At 38.5% G+C, this 21,017-nt stretch overlaps 1 protein-coding gene across 8 annotated transcripts in view; it reads right to left on the bottom strand.

Annotated features, from left to right (window-relative positions):
• Positions 1–21,017, bottom strand: part of clint1b (clathrin interactor 1b) — a 132,077-nt gene that overhangs the window by 15,112 nt on the left and 95,948 nt on the right. For 6 of the 8 annotated variants that reach the window (XM_060935881.1, XM_060935877.1, XM_060935879.1 and 3 more), the window contains 5 exons: positions 14,938–15,108; positions 13,601–13,781; positions 10,979–11,213; positions 10,659–10,740; positions 2,512–2,589 (listed from right to left, as the gene is read on the bottom strand). In XM_060935881.1, the coding sequence (XP_060791864.1) occupies positions 2,512–2,589; positions 10,659–10,740; positions 10,979–11,213; positions 13,601–13,781; positions 14,938–15,108 (747 nt within the window). The remainder of the gene's footprint in view (positions 1–2,511; positions 2,590–10,658; positions 10,741–10,978; positions 11,214–13,600; positions 13,782–14,937; positions 15,109–21,017) is intronic. The other 2 variants (XM_060935884.1, XM_060935885.1) reach the window with 2 other exon arrangements.

Here is a 21,017-nt window from a genome sequence, read left to right as displayed (position 1 = left end):
CTGATGAAAGTACTCGAGCCGCGGTATATTATTCCCTCCCGCCGATATTTCAGCACCGTTGTAATTCCACAACTGTATGAAGAGACACGAGGAGAAATTGTTGAAGAACTGTCCCACACCGCCCACGTAGCTCTCACTACAGATGGATGGACCTCCAGGGCCACTGAAAGTTTCCTCACGGTGACCACTCACTACATGACTTCAGAGTGGGAAATGCGGAGCTGCGTTTTGCAAACACGCCCCATTTACGAAAGTCACACCAGTGAGCATCTCTCTGAAGTGCTGACAGACGCGGTAGCGGAATGGAAACTGGAGAGGGCCAACAGCACAATTCCTGTTACTACAGACAATGCTAAAAATATAGTGAATGCTATCGATTTAGCAGCGGGACTTGGGTCACAGATCGGGTGCTTCGCTCACACAGTTAACCTTGCTGCCAAGAGTGCAATCTCAATAAACCAAGTATCCCAACCCCTGGGGAGGGTAAGGAAGGTGGTTAGTTTCTTTCACCGAAGCACAACAGCTGCCCATGTCCTGAAAACCAAGCAGGACATGCTGAAATTGCCTGTTCACAAACTAATACACGGCGTGACAACTCGTTGGAACTCCACATGACGTTAGAACATTATGTGGAGCAACAGGCTGCCGTCTACTCTGCCCTGATAGACAAGGATTTGAAGAGGAAAGTCAAGGGCATTGCCTTGTTAACGGACAGTGAAATAAAACTGGCAGAGGACCTCACTGATATTCTCAAACCTCTGAAGAATGTAACCATCCCCCTCAGTTTCAATGATTATCCTACTGCAAAAGATGATACTGAAATCCATGACATCAAGTGCAGAGGACAGTACCACCATAAAAGAAGCTAAGGCAGCCATCACTAAAGACTTTAAAGCCAGATACAATGACCCAAGTGTTCAGGATAATCTGCACAGAGCCACAGCACTGGATCCAAGGTTCAAGTCACTGCCTTACCTGGAAGAAGCCTGTGTTCAGAAAATCTACGATGATCTCACTACAGACATTGTAGACATTGAAAAGCAGGTATTGTGGTTTTCTTTTGTATATCCAAAGTAAATGTAATTTATCATCAATTATCCTAATGCTAATGCTAATTGCGGTTTTCTTTTTTCTTTTTTGACTAAGCCAAGGATATTTCATCTATTTGTGCCTTCGTTATATTTTTCTATTCCCCACTGCCCAGTAGAGAATAATTGTTTGCTGCCATGAGAGCTACTTGTTGTTATTAACATTTCCAAAATGGCTATTTTGTCATATACTTGTCAGGGTCAACTCAGTGAAGCCCAAGCGGCCAGTTCATCCTCAGGAGCGGAGCCAAGGCCATCAGAGACCTCTCCTCCCCAGAAAAAGTCTGCCATGGCAATGGTATTTGCAGATTTTTTTTTTTTTACAGCAGAGGAAAGGAGCACAAAGCCTTTGTCAGACATCATTCGTGAAGAGGTCACCTCATACAAGGCCACAGGCTGCATCTCTGTGGATGAAGACTCACTCACATGGTGGAAGAACAATGAGCATAAGTATCCTCACATTGCTAAGTTGGCACAACGTAACCTAGCAGTCCCAGGTACATCTGTGCCAAGTGAACATGTTTTCTCAACGGCAGGGGACATAGTCACTGCAAGTAGGTCTTGCCTCTTGGCAGAAAATGTGGACAAACTGATTTTCTTGCAGAAGAATATGAAAATAAAGTGAACAGAGGAGTGTTGTTTTTAAAGTGCAGTGTGTTTAATTTTTATGCAATATTTTATATTGATAGCCAGCCCTTTTGTTTTTAATAATTAAAATATTACAGTGGCACTTTAAGTTTAGATAAGAAATCCAGCCATATGTTTCCAAATACTGCACTTTAATTTCAAGTGAAAAAAATGTCTCTCACTCTCAGGTATCACTCTCAGGGAATACTGTTTTTGTGTTGAGCTGGTTGAATTTATGCTCCACTTTATGTTTATGGCCTTTGCTATTGTTATGGCCTCATTATAGGCAATTATGTTTAACATATTCTGACTTGGGCTATTCAAAAGCCTGAGCTGAGAATTCCTCTCTTTTTCTTTTAAGGGATACAATTTTTGTAAGAGCTTCACTATAATTGGCAGTTTGATAAATGCTAAAAAGGCACACAAGATCCTGTAAATGGCAATACACATTCTCCTTTTTTGCCAAATAAATGAAAAGCATGTTGAAATCATTAATGTCTTCCCTCTTGCTGTATCAAAATCTCACCTAGCTTTCCTCAGTGATGGTCTGTATTCCAAATTGTGGATAATTAAGCTATATGTCATATGCTGAAGTATATTTCTGGAGTTTTAAAGATTAAAGGAAAAAATAACAAGAACCGTACTGAACCGAAAACCGTGATACGAACCGAACCGTAGATTTTGTGAACTGTACCAGCCCTACAACTGATCCTGATCATTAATGGTCATCTGAGGGAAAAAACAGGCACTTTGTCTATGCTGAGAGTGTGTATGTTTATAGAAGCTGTACACATACCAGCAGCTGAAGGGAGACTAGCAGAAGCAGCTGGAGAGGAAAAATCTGCAAAGTCAGCAATGAGGTCTGAACTCCCACCTACAATGTTAGACTGATAATGATTCATGTGATTTACATACAGTGAAATAACATCACAAGATAAGAGCTGGAGCAAAAAACAGTAAGATTTAAATACTGGTAAGCACTACTGAGTATACAGTACCAGTCAAACGTTTAGACACACCTTGTAATTCAAAGGTTTTTCTTTATTGCTATTAATTAAAAGACATTTCATGTCTTAAAGTAATGATGGACTGTTGTTTCTCTTTACTTTAGTTGTCAAACGCAGAAGGCAAGAAATTGCACTAACTTGAGTCACATCTGTTAATTGAAAAGCATTCCAGGTGACTACCTCATGAAGCTGGTTAAGATAATGCCAATAGTGTGCAAAGCGTCAAGGTAAACAATGGCTAATTTGAAGACTCTAAAATATGAAACATTTTGTTTTTGTGTTGTTTTTTTTTTAAACAGTTTTTGTTTACCACATAATTCCATACATGTTCCATATGTTACAATCCCAATTCTAAAAAAGTTGGGACACTGTGTAAACTGTAAATAAAAACAGAAGACAATACTAATTTGCAAATCATGGAAACCCTATTTTTCACTGAAAATAGTACATAGACAACATATCAAATGTTGAACTGAATTTTTTTTTTAAAATACATGCTCATTTTGAATTTGATGTCAGCAACACATTTCAGAAAAGTTGGAACAGGGGCAACAAAAGACTGAAAAAGTTGTATAATGCTTAAAAAACATTTAAAAAAAAAAAACCCAAAAAACCAAAACCAAACCCCCCCCCCCGAACTTGGTTAATTGGCAACAAGCCAGTAACATGATTGGGTATAAAAAGAGTATCCCAGAGAGGCTGAGTCTCTCAGAAGTAAAGATGGGGAGAGGGTCACCATTTTGTGAAAGACTGCGCGAGCAACCAGTGCAACAATTGGGGTCTTTCTGGGTGTTTTCTGGCATGCTAATTATTTTGGCATGCTTTGATTTTATCATCAATTTCAACAAATCTAAGCATTATTTTCAAAGTCATATGACTCTTTTGCATTCAGCACAAGTTCAGCTACAATAATATCAATAGAGTATGCATGTTATGATTGTATTTAAAAAAAATAAAAACATAAATGAAGATGTTGTAAAAAGCAGTTTTAGAACTGTGTTGGAATGTGTGAAAAACATTACCGTACCCATTGTGACGAACCGTTTAGATCACTTGAATGCATTAAGCACAAAAACTTAAATCTGCTCTACTGATTTGGACAATTAACTAGCCATCAAAAAATTATGTCCTATTGTTTTGGGATAAAGGGTTGGCAGTGGGAGAGGTACAGGACTCGACATTAACAGTAGCCCGATTGCCCGGGGCAACCATTCAATAGATTCGGACAACCAGACTCTCACAAATGCTTGCCCGATCGGGCAACTACCCAAATATGTCAACTTACGTGAAAAACGATGTTTATTCATTTATATTATGATGAAATTCCATCACGTTTTGCGATTGTTTGACTCGGAAAGACCGCGTCCATGTTATCATTACGGGATGTTCAACAACTAGCGGAATTCACATTTGCACATCGCGGGCTCGCAATGCAGTTTCCCATTGCTAATAATTATCGCATAGTGCATATTCAGTGTTCTATTCAGACCCTCCAGGATTTTGCGATTTTGCGATTTGCAAATTCAACCAATCCCCGCGAATTCAGGGCGGTGTTACAATTACCGTATTTTTCGGACTATAAGTCGCACTTTTTTTCATGGTTCGGCTGGCCATGCGACTTATACTCCGGTGCGACGTATATATGGGTTTTTTTTTTCACCACGTAATAACTGGAGCTGATGCCGAGTCTGACGACAGCCACGCAGAAGAAGAGGAAACGGCGCTTCGTCTGCCGCTGGAGTTGGCAGAGTTGTTCAGAAGCGACACCAAGGATGAGGAATTCAATGGATTTGCTGATTTGGAGTGAAATAGTCAGCTTGATAAACTTGATTGACCTGTGTTTTATTATTAATGATAGACCTATAGTTATTTAAATAAGTTATGTAATGATTTTAGGCAGTGCTTAATTTGTGAAGTGGGAGGTCCCGGAACGCAGGAGGTGGGTGGGTCCGGCGACTCAAAAAAAAAAAAAAAAAAGGCGGGGGGGTGGTTTACTATAACTTTACGCACACGCGCTTATTGTGTGTGTAAAAAAAATAATATCCGACATTATGATCTTAGAAAACGCTTTAGTGACGAACAGTTACAGACAGTAATATGTCGTGATATGTTTTAAAATATTTTTATTAGGCTATATATTAAATTATATATTAAATTTATCTTCTAAAATAACAGACTGTACTCATATCACAACTGGTTTATTTCACCATTGGAGATCAGATCACACAAGACATGAGTTAAATAACTCATTTAAAGGATTTAAGTAGGGTATTTAAAAGCAGTGCCAGCGGGACTTCGTGGCTCAGGTGGGTAAGGCACCATACCATAAATCCGGGTTCGATTCCGACCTGCGGTCATTTTCTGAGCCCTCCCTGTTTTTCTCCTGCTCATTAAAAGCAGTGCCAGCAAACAGAAGTGCAATCAATTCAAGTAATAGTTAAGAAATAAAGGGTTTACAAAACAAGTTGGAGAATTCATTTTAAAAATTTTAGTAAGCTTTCTTGTTTTTTTGCCATTTTTTCCACAGCACAAGCTAACGGCTACAAAAAAAACAGTGTTCTATTGAGCGGAAGTATACACCCCATGTCCCCCCTTCCCCTTTCGCATAGATTTTGTGGATGTCATAGGAGAGAAATCAACAACAGATATCAAAATCAAACACTAAACAAATTTTTATTTACTTATTTAATTTATTGTTTGATTTTTTTCCCTTTGTGATGGTCACGGAGGTGATCTGATCCATTTAAATAGCTGCCGGAACACCAAATGAAATGAAAATAGCTGCCGGATCTGACAACGGAGGTTACGGATCTTGTTCCATCATGTTCCGGCTCAAATTAAGCCCTGATTTTAGGCCTATAGGCTATTGAATAACTTGATGTTACGGTACATATTCAGCCAGTTTTTCTCTGGGCTATTATAAATGATTTTGTTTTGCGTTTTTAAAAATAACTCTCCTTCCAAGATGAACTTTATTCTTCGTCTCTGATGTTATGTTGTTAATGGTCTGAATAACGTTTAATGTTTTTATCTGATATGACGTTAACTGGCAGGCGCATTTTCTGCCTGTTTTTTTCTTTGAGCGGTTGTTGTTGTTTTTTTTTCACTAGACGGTTGTTTTTACTACCGTACCTGTCTTTGGAGATCATATACCTATAGCCTACTTGACCTCTGATTTGATGAAATAAAATTCGACAAAAATGAAGAATGACACTCCTCAATGATGACTACAGCTTTAATAACAAAGATGAAAGAGCCATGGGGTGATAATAAGCCCTACCGGTAAAAATATTCTAAAAGCAAACTGATTAATGCATCAGTAATAGGCTACTAATATTAGTTATAATAATAATAATAATAATAATAATAATATAGGCTATTAGTAATAACAATAATGATAGTATTAAAGATAGTAGTAGATATTTAAAATAATCAGACTAGGCTACTTACAGGGCAAAGGACGCGTTATCACTGCTCAGCTGTTCGTTTATTAAATAAACAATGCAGTTGCACAGTAACCACGCGCCGCTTATCAGATAGAATCACATATTCTATGGATAGAATAACCCTTCAAAAAAGTGCGACTTGTAGTCCGGTGCGACGTATATATGTTTTTTTCGTCTTCATAATGCATTTTTTGGCTGATGCGACTTAAACTCCGGAGCAACGTATAGTCCGGAAAATACGGTATATCCAATCACCGCAACTTTCCCGCAAATTTGACCAATCGTTGGCGTCGTCTTGAGGTGACGTTGACAAACTACCTTTCGCCTTACTTCCGTGTATACGTTCAAGAGAAGCAGCATGTGTGCAGTGTTGCCAGATTGGGCGGTTTTAAGTGCATTTTGGTGGGTTTTGAACATATTTTGGGCTGGAAAATGTCAGCAGTATCTGGCAACATTGCATGATGTGCGAGTCATTGTTTATATAGGCTTAAATTCTGTTACTGAAAGTGTGTTATGTTTACAGTGAAGCACTGTGTGCACTTTATTTTTTTTTACTTAATACAAGAAATTAATGGATGCCAACATTTTTGCCAAAATGATATTTTATTTTCCATTGTTTAGGCAGCTTCAGCATCATACTGTGAGATTCTGTTCAAATTGTTTTTTTTTCTTCTATGAAGCCTGAGCCATTTATTTTTTTATAATTATTGTTTAATTTAGTCTTCAGGAGAGACTGCCTGCACACAGTACTAGTATTAATAGTTTTTTTCTTACATGAAAGCTGAGGTATTTATATTATATTTTAAGGTAACTTCATGTTGTACTGTGAGGTTCTATGCATTTTAACGTTTGAACCAACAGGTGCATTTGGATAAGTAAAGCCTATTTTTCTGCATTTTTGTAGTCCTGGTAATCTTTTATATTGGTAAAGTTGTTTATAGGACCATTTCTCAGTATCTTTGTTTTTTTTAATCAATAGTTTTTCAGTAATAACTTAATATTTAACATATCACTCAATTTTGATCACAAAAAGAGATAATCGCAACAATTTCTCGCAACTTTCACTTCCTCCCGCAATGTAATCGCAACAAAAACCTAAAAAACACTGCAACTTTCATCGCAATTTTTTGGAAACCCCCCCCCGCAACATCAGACATTTTAGCCCACAACAATCACAAAAAAGGCCCGCGAAATCCTGGGGGGACTGTCTATTGGTATGTCCTTCACTACATGACTAATTACCACATTACTTGCACGGGGCACTAGTGTCAATGCTTGTTGATACAGACAGCGTCTGAGAAGGTTGAATAATAAATAAAAAAATAACAACATGTAATATTTGGGCAACCATGTTCTGAGTTCGGGCAACTAGATTTCTACAAATGGTTGCCCGAATGGGCAACCATGTCTCAAAGTTAACGTAGAGCCCTGGGGTATTCAATGAGAAGAGTAAAAAATTCCATGCCATTCAATGAGAAGAGTGAATACCCCTCCCACTGCTAACTCTTAATCCCATCAGGCCAAGTGATCAAAACGGTTCATCACAATGGGTAAGGTAATGTCTGTTTTCACATATTCCAATACCATTCTAAAACTGCTTTTTATAAGAGCTTCATTTATCTAGTATTTGGCTTTATTCTGGTATTTGACTTTATTCAGTGTCTTGAAATGAACTCTTACACTGTTTTACTCAGTTCAGAGCCACAGCCAACTCTGTTACTCTTATACAATTACGCTGTAATTTTGCTCCCACTCCAAATTTTACTCTCTAAACTCAAAATGGAGCAAAATTAACTATTTTTGAGGAAAATACTTTTAACTCTAGAAAAATTACTCAATCGATTTTCCTGTGTATGCACAACAGCGCACACATATCAACCGAGATGCTTATAATAAACAGAAGAAATATTTACACTTACTCGAGTTGATCTTCGGCTGGATCGGGTCGAAGTAAAAAAAAATTAAAAATAAATAAAGAGGCACCGCTCATCATCAGTGTCACGGCTCTCAAGATTGAACTGACTCATGAATTGATTCGCCGTCCTGAATCATCCGAAGTGCATAAAATCCTCGTGCCATCTGGCAACAAATTTTATCTTCAAATAGTCTAAACTATGGCTGACTGATTTTACCCTGTTTACAGTGGGCGTTCCCACCACAAAAGAGAAACCAATCGAAACCATAAGAGAGAAAGTGATTATCATGCTGTTACCATGTGAACAGTCTTACGAGTGTGAATCTCACCAAGAGTAAGAGGGTGAGTCTTACCATGCGAATCTTACTTATGAATGCATAAGTGGGTGCTCGGCGCACCGACTCCGGTGTGACTGAGGAAGGTGACAAGTTTTATGTTTCATCTAATTTCAGTAATTTAAAAATATATTATTTGTTGGCAGTTGGTACATAGGAAAGTATAAGGTATAAATTTTCTACTAATATGTTTATCATGCGTGTATAATAAAAACATGAAGACATTTGTCTAAATACAGGACCTTCTCATTCTAAACCTGCTGAGCTTTGTTGGCGAAGCTCTCAACCCCAGAGGGTTAATGTAGAATTGCAAAGAATTTGGGGATCACATCATCTATGGTACATAATATCATTAAAAGATTCAGATAATCTGGAGAAATTTCTGTATGCAAAAGACAAGGCTGAAAACTGGCACTGGATGCCTGTGATCTTCAGGCCCTCATGTGACACTGCATTAAAAGCAGGCGTGTCTATACTGGAAAATCACTGTATGGGATCAGGAACAGTTCAGAAAACCATTGTCTGTGAAACCATTTCATTAATGCATCCACAAACACAAATTAAAACCATAATATATAAACAATATCCAGAAACACCGCCACTTTCTCTGGGCCTGAGCTCTTTTACGATGGACTGAGGCGAAGTGGAAAATTGTCCCGAGGTCTGACGAATCAAAAGTAGAAATTCTTTTTAGAAATCATGGACACCACATCCTCCAGGCTAAAGAGGAGAAGGACCATCTGGCTCGTTATCAGCGCACAGTTCAAAATCCAGCATCTGTGATGGTATGAGGGTGCATTAGTGCACATTACATGGGTAGCTTGTACATCTGGGAAGGCATCATTAATGCTGAATGATATATACATGTTTCAGAGTAATATGCTGCCATCCAGATAAAATCTTTTTCAGGGAATGCCTTTGTTCTTTCAGCAAGACAATGCCAAACTGCTTTCTGCACATCTTCAAACTGCATGGCTCTGTGGTAAGAGAGTCCGGGTGCTAAACTGGCCTGCCTGCAGTCCAGACCTGTCTCCCATTTAAAACATTTGGCGCATGATGAAGCACAATACATGACAAAGGAGACACCAAACTGTTGAGCAACTGAAATTGTATATCAGACAAGAATGGGACAACATTTCTCTTTCAAAACTACAGCCATTGGTCTCCTCAATTCCCAAATGTTTACACTGTTGTTAAAAGTAGAGGTGATGCAATACAGTGGTAAACATGCCCCTGTCCCAACTTTTTTAAAACATGTTACTGACATCAAATTCAAAATGAGCACATTTTTTTCAAACAACAATAACATTTCTCAGTTTCAACATTTGATATGTTGTCTTTGTATTATTTTCATTGAAATATAGGGTTTCCATGATTTGCAAATTATCGCTTTCTATTTACAGTTTACACAGCATCCTAACTTTTTGGAACTGAGGTTGTACAAGATTTCTCTGTGCACAGCAAGCGTCTTCTTTAGAGTTTATATTGCTGGGAAAACACCATGATGCAAAGTGACTTTTTGCAGCATTTAACTATAATAAATTAGAGTTATATAATTAAGTTTTTCATTGGTTAAAGCTTATTAACTTATTAACTATAGTCTGTATCATCATATAGTGATTAACATCAAAATATGTCTCAGTTTCCCAGTGATCAAAATCACACAAAAGTTTCAAATCTCAGGAGGGATCACAGTATACAGGTAAACGCAAATGTTTATATTTTATGAGTGAAAAGGAAAACGAATCACTGTTTTTACAACCTATCTGGTAGAATGCCCAATGGTCAGCTAAGCAACCTGAAGCAGTTAGGACAGATGTACTACAATTAGTGGAAAGTGAATGGGGAGTTGCTCAGAGATATATGTTGGAGACAGTTATAAAGGCAAATTTGGGGGCATACAAATTATTGGGGAATATTTTATTAGAAGAAAAATGTTTATTTTACTCTTAATATCTTTTCATACATTGTTGACTGTAGGTTTTCATTCCAGCCAAACAGGCATCTGATCTAATGGTTATCTGAAGACCATGATCATTTAATTAATACAAGTAGTACCCGATGTGCCTCTGCTTGGTGGAAAGAAAAACTTTAGCCACTGCTGAATCAGCTGAATGCAGAAGACTGAAGTTTTGCATCAACTGCACAGAGTCAGTTTAGAAGAACAGAAACCAGTCAATACAACTGGAGTTCAATGTTTATAATGTCTGCTTGGAATAGAAATAAATGAGTGGCTTTACCTGAAGGTGCTAGCTGATGTGTTTCAGAGTCCACTACAAGCAAATCTGAAAGCCCTCCACTGGAAGATTGACTGCCTGATGTCTGAAAACAGCAGGAAAACGATGGTGAGTGAGGAAAAAGAGAAAGCGACCACTTCCACAAGAGGGCAGTATAAGGAAAAAAAAAAACGAACACCTGGCTACAAAATGTATGAAGTTTTATGTGACAAATGTGATCATCATGAGAATTCCTGCACACATACAATGTACAAATCTCATTCTCGATTTACCATTGCTCTGTTATAAGGCATTTCATTTGATGCTAAACAGACGTAACCTACCTTTGTATTGCCCGCATCTGGGCTGCTTTTGTCCCCTGTGTAATGTGCAGCTGCACCCAAATCCACTGTTTTGGAGGGCATTCCACCCCGTTTGCGTGTAGTGGTGCCGGTGGTAGCGGTAGTCTCAGTGGCCTGCATCACCTGTACGTTCTTGGGTGTCACCGTCTCCTCCTCATCCTTGAATTCAGACTTTGCTGGCCGACCGTTCTGCGATATTCTGTCCTCTTCATTGTCACTAGAGATTTAAAAAAAAAATCTTTTAAATCAGCTTGTCAGAGCTAAGATACAGATGCTAATCTACTTATGAAAAGGAAAAAAACCCAAAAAACATTCCAACAGTCTATTGAGAGCTTCAGTAAGCAAAACAAGCATTTTAAATTCTTAAAGGAGAACTGAAGTCCTTTTTAAACTTGCTTTATTTCTTAATTAATGTGCTATCCAATTACATTTTTGGTTTTAGTAACCTTATATCGTGACCCGTACTGGCAACTAATTGCAATTAAATATTACACTTATCAGCCTATTTGGTTTTTAGCCATGTTGAATTTAGTTCGCTTGGTCTACGGCAGGCGTCACTTATCCGCGCGATCTTCACGAGACTTATGCAAGACTTTAAAACGTGAAGTGTCAGCGCCGCCATTTTGAAAACTGTTTTCCAAACTAAATATTGCACACAAACTAGTTTAAATGACGATTACTGCCTACCTTTTTCAAACTTTCCTGATTGCTATCAAAACAAACAAAACTTCCAGCTTGATACACCAGCATTCGAAAGAAGGCGCACACGTCTTTTGACAACATTGGCAGATGTTGGTCACTTTGATTTCCGCTGTACATTTTACTTCCATCCTACGATGTCTTGCACAGGTCTCAACGAATCTTGTTTACGGCCATTGCTTTGACATATGGACTGATATATTACATAACATATTTCAACCACTCATAACTTGCTATAGATAGTTTTCACTGACGTCACGGCATTCCAGGGAACGCCCTCCAGCCGCCATCTTGTGGGGCAAACAAAACAGGCCATCGCCATTACCGGCTACGTTATCTCGGACGAATTTATGAAGTTATATAGTCAGTTTTCTAAAATAAAGATCAATGTCGGCAAAATCAAGCAAACAGAAGTATATAGATACATTAGACGACATCTCACGACAATGGTATGCAGCCAAACTGGCCTTGATTGGGGGAATTGACCCCTACGAAGTGGACAAAGATGCATTTTCAAGTGACTATGCAGGGCTGCCAAAGCCTGAAACTGCCAAAGCCTGAAACTGACTTCATCAAACTTTAAAGGCTGTCTGATATATACAACTTTATATAGTCACAGCGCGCCTTTTGTCGGATGCCGCCTTTTTCACGGCTGAATCGCGCAGATCCGATTTTTTTTTTTTAGGGGGGGCGTTGGAGTGTCTGATTATAATTTCAAAGTAAATTCTGTATTAAAATTACTAAATAAGCAAATCCGTTACAGTCCATGAAACAGGAAGTATAAGGATGAGAAAAAAACAGTTTAAATCGGAAAGCTGCGCACATTTGCGCAGTCCTGCACACCGCTCGGGCTGCGCAAATGTGCGCAGCTTTCCGATTTAAACTGTTTTTTTCTCATCCTTATACTTCCTGTTTCATGGACTGTAACGGATTTGCTTATTTAGTAATTTTAATACAGAATTTACTTTGAAATTATAATCAGACACTCCAATGCCCCCCCTAAAAAAAAATCGGATCTGCACGATTCAGGCGGCATCCGCCAAAAGGCGCACTGTTTGCATCCCAAACACAAATCAAAATCATACAGATAGACCTAAAATGTTTTTCAAAAATGACCCTTGCGTGAGTGAAGTGACAAGTTTCAAATAGAAACGTGACAAACGAGCGATATTAAGTGTACATTACAATGTAAACGTACACTCAGCGGTTCCAGTTAGGCATTCTCCAGAGATTGTTCACATGTTTTGGTTTCCAAAAACAAACTTAAACACAATTGATTGTTTATTTAAACAACTTACCACTTATAAAATGATCGGAGCAGACTTTGCTGTGTTTGGAAGGCTGATAATCCTTGCGGTTGATTCTCGCAAGCCATAGATTTCTCCTTTGTATGCTGAGTTTCTTTGTTTGCTCGCCTTCGTGCTCCCATACAGTGGGAATTCCATAAAAGCTCCGCTTGACTTCATCATTTGACCTATTACGACAGCCGTGAATACAACAGGTGTGCACCATTGCTAGCTTTAAATAGCCTGCTTGGGTTCTTTTGAAGACTTTGTACTCGCACGTTACAATGTGTGCTCAGTGACCCGTACGGTAAGCTTGATCCGCAAGATGGCCGCCACTAGGGAATCCCCGACTCTGTGACGTCATGTGAAAACTATCTATAGCAGTGGCAAAACAGCTATCAAAAATGCATTCCTATATTTAATAAAACAAGATAAATAGAATTTTGATGATAAAAAATTTTTGCCTTCAGTTCTCCTTTAACTCAAGTACTCTTAACTCAAATTCTTCAGTTTCCTTCAGCCCAGAGTATAACGTGTGGCTCATCCAACACCTGGCTTCCCTTGAAGCCAACCAAAGATCAATTAGTAGACGTGCCCACAGAGTTGGGATAAGTTTCACCTGATTCGATCGGGAGAGTCATCCCTTTCTTTCTTGCGGAACTTGTTAATAGTGTCATCGATTGTGCTGCCAATCTTATCGCTGATCTCGCCGAGCTTCTCACTGAAAGGAAATCCACTTTTGCTCTTCTCCCATTCTTCATCCCACTTGCTTTTAGTCTCTGAGTCAAACCGCTCTCCAGCTGAGGACAGAAACAAAGGAATATCAGGAAGCAATACATACACTTTATAAAATGATTCTAAAACCAGAGACTGAACAAAACACATCGTTAAACGTTCAAATGTTCAGATGACTCAGACAAACTTTAATCCAGTTTAACTTTTTTAACCATTTTTGTTTTACCACATTTTCAAATATCCTTCCTGCAGTGTTTTTGCCAATTCCCACCATCTAGCTTTCATCCCTAACACCCGCATCAGACCTGGACAGAGCCAAGGCTCCACAAATCACACATAATAAGTAACGTGTACAACAGTTCCATTATAAACCATTACATGTAAGCAACATATTTGCATCAAGCTAAACATTGTATAATAGCTAGCTACCAGGGAGGGCAAGGAATATCACATGCTATAGTAAATCTTTACTTTTATTATGTGTTTGGTTTGATCCCATATAATGCAACTCAAAGCATGGAAGAATTTTTGGTCACTCAGAAGCCTCATTATGCATTTTTTTTTTAAGTGTGAAAAAGAAAATAAAACTATGCCTTGGTAAAGTCAAATATGTATTAAAAAAAGCTTTGAGTAAAATTATACCTTATGAAATACCCAAGATACTATTCAAAATGAACTATGTCAAAAGCAGTTTGTTCCTGTGAGACTAAAACAAATTCTGATATGGCACCAATAAGTGACAAATTGTGACTAACAAAGTGAGAAATGATTGCATGAAAGCAAACGTCAGAAATCCAAGTGCAAACACCTGCATTGTGTAACCTCTAATGCTAATGACATGATGGGGACACAATCATCGTTTGATTAGGCAGATCTAAGGAGAAAAAAAAAAAAAAGAAAAAAAAATATTGGTGGTTCCATTACAAAGACGAGATGTTTCTACAACATGATCACAAACCTTTAGGCACAGAGTCACATGAAATGCATGATGTACAGATGATTAAAGAAGTGACTGTTTTGATATTCAAATAATTCTAATTCTGTCACAACAGGACTGCTGTTGGATGAAAATCACTATGGCTTTAGGGGACATGATACAAATCCCTAGGAAACTCACACAGTACTAGCCAATAAGAGGACACTCGATTCTAGAATATTATTCAGTGTTGGCAAATAAATTCTTTAAATTATTTGGCACAACATTCACTCCTCATTACTTACAGTTACTTTGTTTGAAGCCTCCCATGCCATCCGATGATACGCCGATGTATTTGTCCTTGTTCTTCTTTGCTTTTTTCCTCTCCTCCCGTAACCTATCGTCATCCTGGACAAACTCCACCATTTCTTTGACCTTTTGCCGTACATTGATACCCTGGTCTTTCCCATTTTCATCTAGCCAAAATAAATAAATTAATGAATAAATAAAATAAATGGGGGGGGGGGGGGGGGGTGTTAAATTTAGGTGATCTAGGTTAGTAGTTCTCAACACTGGTGTGCCGTGAGACAAAGTGAAGTGTGCCTTGGAATTCTGAAGCACCCAGTGTGTTTTTATACAGGCTAATGAAATAGTATTTTTAAATAGACCAAGGACACTGTTTCTTAATAAAAACATTTGTAGGTAGTCACTTGTTTACAACAAATCTTAAAAAAAATTTAATCCAAATGGCCTTTATTCCCATTCGGAGTTTGATTTTTAAAATAAATTTAGGTCCAGAGAGACGGATAATTATTATAGTGACCAGAAAAGGCAGTCGCTCTAATTGTTGGCAATTCTACTTTGCAAGCGCAAAGGCTCATGGGACTGTTAATGTTTAAGCTCAGAGAGTTAGGGGCTAAATAGCAATGAGTCACTATGGCTGAAACTCCTGCAGTAATTGATCACCTCCAGGCAGTATTCATGATAGGCATACATCATGTAGTCAAATAACACAGCCTCTCCAAGATCCGCGAGACATTGGGTGCACAGGAGATTTCCCAAGAAGCCAAGATCTCAGTCTTGTGACTCCTTCTTCCACGCATGCTCGCCACATTAGTTCACTAACCTTCAACATGGTTGCTAGGATACATTGCATAATCACAGTCACCTACTTTTACATTTTGAGTTCACAGAATATTCTTCATAATCGACAGCCAATTACATTGGTGTGCCTTGATATTTTCGTTTGACCTTTGATAAGCCTTAGGTTGAAGAAGAAAAAAAAAAGATTGAAAACTTTTGATCTAGAGAAACCAAGGATGATAACTATGATAACATTATGCTGTACAATATCAGAGATTTGTACAGTATTTTTTAATCTCCATAAATAGCCTCCATAAAATTGTTAAATGGTTAAAATGTTTTGAAGAAAAATATAATTACTGCATTATCAGATATGATGGAAACAGAACAGAAGTTCACTGCTATAAAGTTTTACCTCTTACTGAAGTCTGTGTGGAAAAATTATAAATCACAAACAAAGCATCACTCATTAATGACCTAATTATCCAAAAGACCCTGGACATACTTCTGCTGGTGGAAACATGGCAACAGGCTGAGGACCATCTATATTTAAATATGTCTTCACCAGCTAGATACACACGTATATCAAAGCCACGTCTCACAGGGAAAGGTGGAGGTCTAGCTGCAGTTTTCCAATGTGGTTTGAAACTTAAAGAGATTGTTTTTCATGATGTTACATCCTGTGAATATCTGGCTTTGAAAATCTCCACTCCCAAACCGATGTTGCTGATCTTAATCTATTGACCTCCCAAATCATCGCCATTTCTTTTTCTGTCTGAACTGAATGAACTGCAAACTGTAGCCTCATCTGTCTATACTGCTGTCATTCTTCTGGGTGACTTTAATATTCATGTTGACATTAGTTGCTCCCTTACTGATGAGCTCTTGACTGTCTTTGAATGTTTTGGTTTAACTCAGCATGTTTACTTTCCCACACATAATCATGGTCATATACTTTGACTTACTTTGCTCTACTGGTATAAAAATTGTATCTGTATCGGGTTCTGATGTAAGTTTTACTGACCACAAGTTGATTGAGTGTTGTCTCAGTGTGCCTTCTTCTACATTTCCTCTGTGTTCTACTGTCTCTTTCCATCATCTTTCTTCTATTGATGTGCATTCTTTCTCTGCCTCTCTCCTTTCTTCTTTTTGTAAATTTGCTGAGGTTTCCTCTCCTGATTATACAGTTTTATTTACAATAATACTACAGTGGTGCTTGAAAGTTTGTGAACCCTTTATAATTTTCTATATTTCTGCATAAATATGACCTAAAACATCATCAGATTTTCACACAAGTCCTAAAAGTAGATAAAGAGAACCCAGTTAAACAAATGAGACAGAAATCTTATACGTGGTCATTTATTTATTTATTGAGGAAAATGATCCAATATTACATATCTGTGAGTGGCAAAAGTATGTGAACCTTTGCTTTCAGTATCTGGTGTGACCCCCTTGTGCAGCAATAACTGCAACTAAACATTTCCCGTAACTGTTGATCAGTCCTGCACACCAGCTTGGAGGAATTTTAGCCCATTCCTCCATACAGAACAGCTTCAACTCTGGGATGTTGGTGGGTTTCCTCACATGAACTGCTCACTTCAGACCCTTCCACAACATTTCAATTGGATTAAAGTGCTGATGACACGAACATGACTCTATGCAATTTCTTAAATAAACTACAGTATACAACATGGCAAACATGTTAGATTTCTGTTATAATTACGTGAAAAGAAGCTGTTGTTACGCGAATATCCAACTTTTAATTGCACAGCGCAAGAAAACTGGGTCCGTGGCTTGCGGCCATGTGGTGACGTCAGCGGAAGAACACGTTGCGGTTCACTGGCTGTTCTACTCAATGGAAATGGCGCATGAAAACGCCGGTGAACTTTCTAGTGCTAGCTCTTCAACAACCAAATACTGGTACTTTAAGCAGTGATCATGATGGCATGATTTTATCTGATTTTAAATAAATGAGATTGATAATAATGTGAATGTTCACAACTAGTACATACAAACTCTGCAGCTTCTGATTCAGCAGCTGCGTCATACTCCGCAAAAACATCAGCAAGAACCTACAATATAAATGGAAATGCAATACACTAAGCTCAAATGACTTTTGGAAAGTATAATTTCTAAATTTTTTCTACATATTCTTGAAGTCGGTCATCGGGGTACTTGCTACCGTTCCCCAACAACGCATGGCAAAGGGTAAAGTGTAGTGTTGCTACGAGTACTTGCTAAAGCCTCCGGTGGAAGATCCTCGATGTGCTGATAAGACATACAGTTTTATATAACACACAAGTGTCACGATAATCACAAAACAGATGCGCATTGTTAAAATACCTAATTTTTAAGCAATCATGTGTTGATCTCTTCCGAATAGAATCTATGATAGCCTACCCTCTTTACCCTTTGTCTCTCGTTGCTAGGCGGCAGTTACATGAAAGCCGCAAGCTTTCACAAGCAAATACATGACTGATATCACGCCGACTTTATGATTACATTTATGATTATCATGAATGTGTACTCTATGATGTGTACTCTATGAGCGCTCTGGAGCGAGTCACTTCCAAGATGGCCGCGCAGACCGCATGGTTACTATTTTTAGCATCATGTTGGAGCACTCTATAGCTCTATGTACCTTTATCTTATGTCGTTTCTCAACACATGTTCTGACAGGAGGACTGTCATTGGAGGAGTCGCCTTGTCCCAGGCGACTGCTGGATCCGGCATAGCTACTAGTAGACCCCCTCTGGAATACTGTAGGCACTGCTGATGGCAGCAACACACGTTTGTGTTGAACTGAACACCCAAGAGATTCTTTTAAGCTGGGAAGGGTGTCAAAACAATCCAAATCGAAGTGTTCAGAGCACAGGATGGATGTTGGTGAGGGCTCCCACTTGTCACAAGTGCGCCTGACTTGCCTCACCCACTTCGCATGCAGCTCAGGATCTCTGGGAAACTTGAATAAACTTACCCCATCCTTGTGGGTTTTGGAGCAAAAGCCGGCAACACAATGCGAAGGCATAATAACTATATTTTATTTATATATATATATATATATATATATATATATATATATATATATATATATATATATATATAGGGCTGTGCGATATGGGAAAAAATGAATATCCCGATACATTTTCTCCATTTCACGATATACGATATACATCTCGATATATTTAAATCTCCTCTAAAGGACCCCATGAAATCTAACTTTTACTCTTTACTGTTTTCACTACAATCCCTGCAGATTAAATAACATTCTTGGTTAACTTTACAGGTGGTTTTCAACACCACATTTTAAATTTTCATGTTAGTGATTAATCACAATTGAGTTGAAATAAGACTATTTTTATTCAACAAAGATGTGGCACAAACTGCAAAAACAATCTTGAAAATTGCAACAAAGGGGCTCAGAGCTCAAACCAATAAAGTGCAAACTCAACACTGAGAAAGACATTTAGCCTAAATAAGAAAAGTGCTCATTCATTAAATTATTTAAAAAAATAGATCTCCAAGCTATTAACCTGACTACTGAGAACCACTGGAACATTCACAACAGAGAGAGAGATTGAGGGAGAGAAGAGAGAGATCTGCAAAACATCATTTTCCTCTTTGCACACTTTTGAACTGAATGTTTTCTGGCTCTGCCTCTCAGATGTGTATAATTCCGGTATTGACTTCTCTGTAAGATGTCTGCGACCAGGCAACTCATGTTTGGGATCGAGTGTGTTTAGTAATTTTTGGAAGCCTGGTTTTTCCACTATACTAATTGGGATCATGTCTTTGGCAATGAAGTTAGTGATTGCATCCGTTATAGCTCTCCATCTCTGACTTGTTTTCTCATATGGGGGGGGCTTTGGAGAACGAGGCCGCTATGGTCATTTGTTTAGCTCGTGGGGGGTTTTAGCTCGTGAGCAAGTAGTTCGGAGTTTAGGAGACTCTTCATACTGTAGCGGGTGAGTTTCAGGTGATGGAACATATTTGTAGTGCTGCTGCCTTTCGTGATGACAGGTTGTTTTTTTTTTGCACACTTTACAAACTGGCATTTGCTGTTCCACGTCCTCCTCGCGATATCCAAAAAATGCCAGTTGACTGACCCCTTACTAGTTCTTTTAGGAAGTAATTTGTCGCTGAAATTGCCAGACCTTACACGGTAGCCTATGCAACACCAGCGATTGCACGAACTGAGTCAGCGCTGTAAACCGGAACCAGGAAATCTTCCCGCCGGCAGTGTTGCCAGATACTGCTAACGTTTTCCAGCTCAAAATATGTTCAAAACCCGCCAAAATGCAGTTAAAACCGCCCAATCTGGCAACACAACCGAAACTAGAAAATCTTCCCGGAAGTTCCTTTCAGCACCGAGATGTCGCCCGGGATTGGTTGGCGAATGCGTGACGTTATTGTTTTCTTTACCCTTAGGCAGCCTCTCACGTTACTGCCTGAGGGACAGGGAGAAAACCACCGGAAAAGGTTTTAAACACGAAACAAACGCAAGTCGGAAGATGACCATAAAATACTCGATAGTTACGATATAATAATTTTATGTATCGCACACAGAGTTTTCGCAATATATCGAGTACATTCGATATATCGCACAGCCCTATATATATATATATATATATATATATATATATATATATATATTAATGTATAATAATGTATAATAAAAATACTAATAATGATAAACTGAACACCTGCCGCATCAACAACAAACTGGTAAGTTAGGAGGAAGGTTCTTTCGCTGACGTCATATAGCTCCTCCTCCTCTTTCGTCTCCTGGGTGCTGCAGACCCGTCAAATTTGCCCAAATAGCCGTGTTTTTTATCATAACTTGTAAAATAGGCACCTTTGTGAATTAATATATGGATCATCGGGAATTACTTTTTATGTTATAAAACATCGCCAAAGATGTCAAAAACGTGTCATCAGCACTTTAAGGTCAGGACTTTGACTTGGTCATTCCAAAATATTAACTTTATTCTTCTTTAACCATTCTTTGGTAGAACGACTTGTGTGCTTAGGGTCGTTGTCTTGCTGCATGACCCACCTTCTCTTGAGATTCAGTTCATGGACAGATGTCCTGTCTTTTTCCTTTAGAACTCGCCAGTATAATTCAGAATTCATTGTTCCATCAATGATGGCAAGCTGTCCTGGCCCAGATGCAGCAAAACAGGCCCAAACCATGACACTACCACCACCATGTTTCACAGATGGGATAAGGTTCTTATGCCAGTGTTTTCCTTTCTCCAAACATAATGCTTCTCATTTAAACCAAAAAGTTCTATTTTGGTCT

This window comes from Neoarius graeffei, chromosome 12, assembly GCF_027579695.1.
Source record: "Neoarius graeffei isolate fNeoGra1 chromosome 12, fNeoGra1.pri, whole genome shotgun sequence".
Classification (NCBI taxonomy): domain Eukaryota; kingdom Metazoa; phylum Chordata; class Actinopteri; order Siluriformes; family Ariidae; genus Neoarius; species Neoarius graeffei.
Note: the sequence above shows the minus strand (reverse complement) of the source record. Positions and strands in the feature narration are given on the sequence as shown.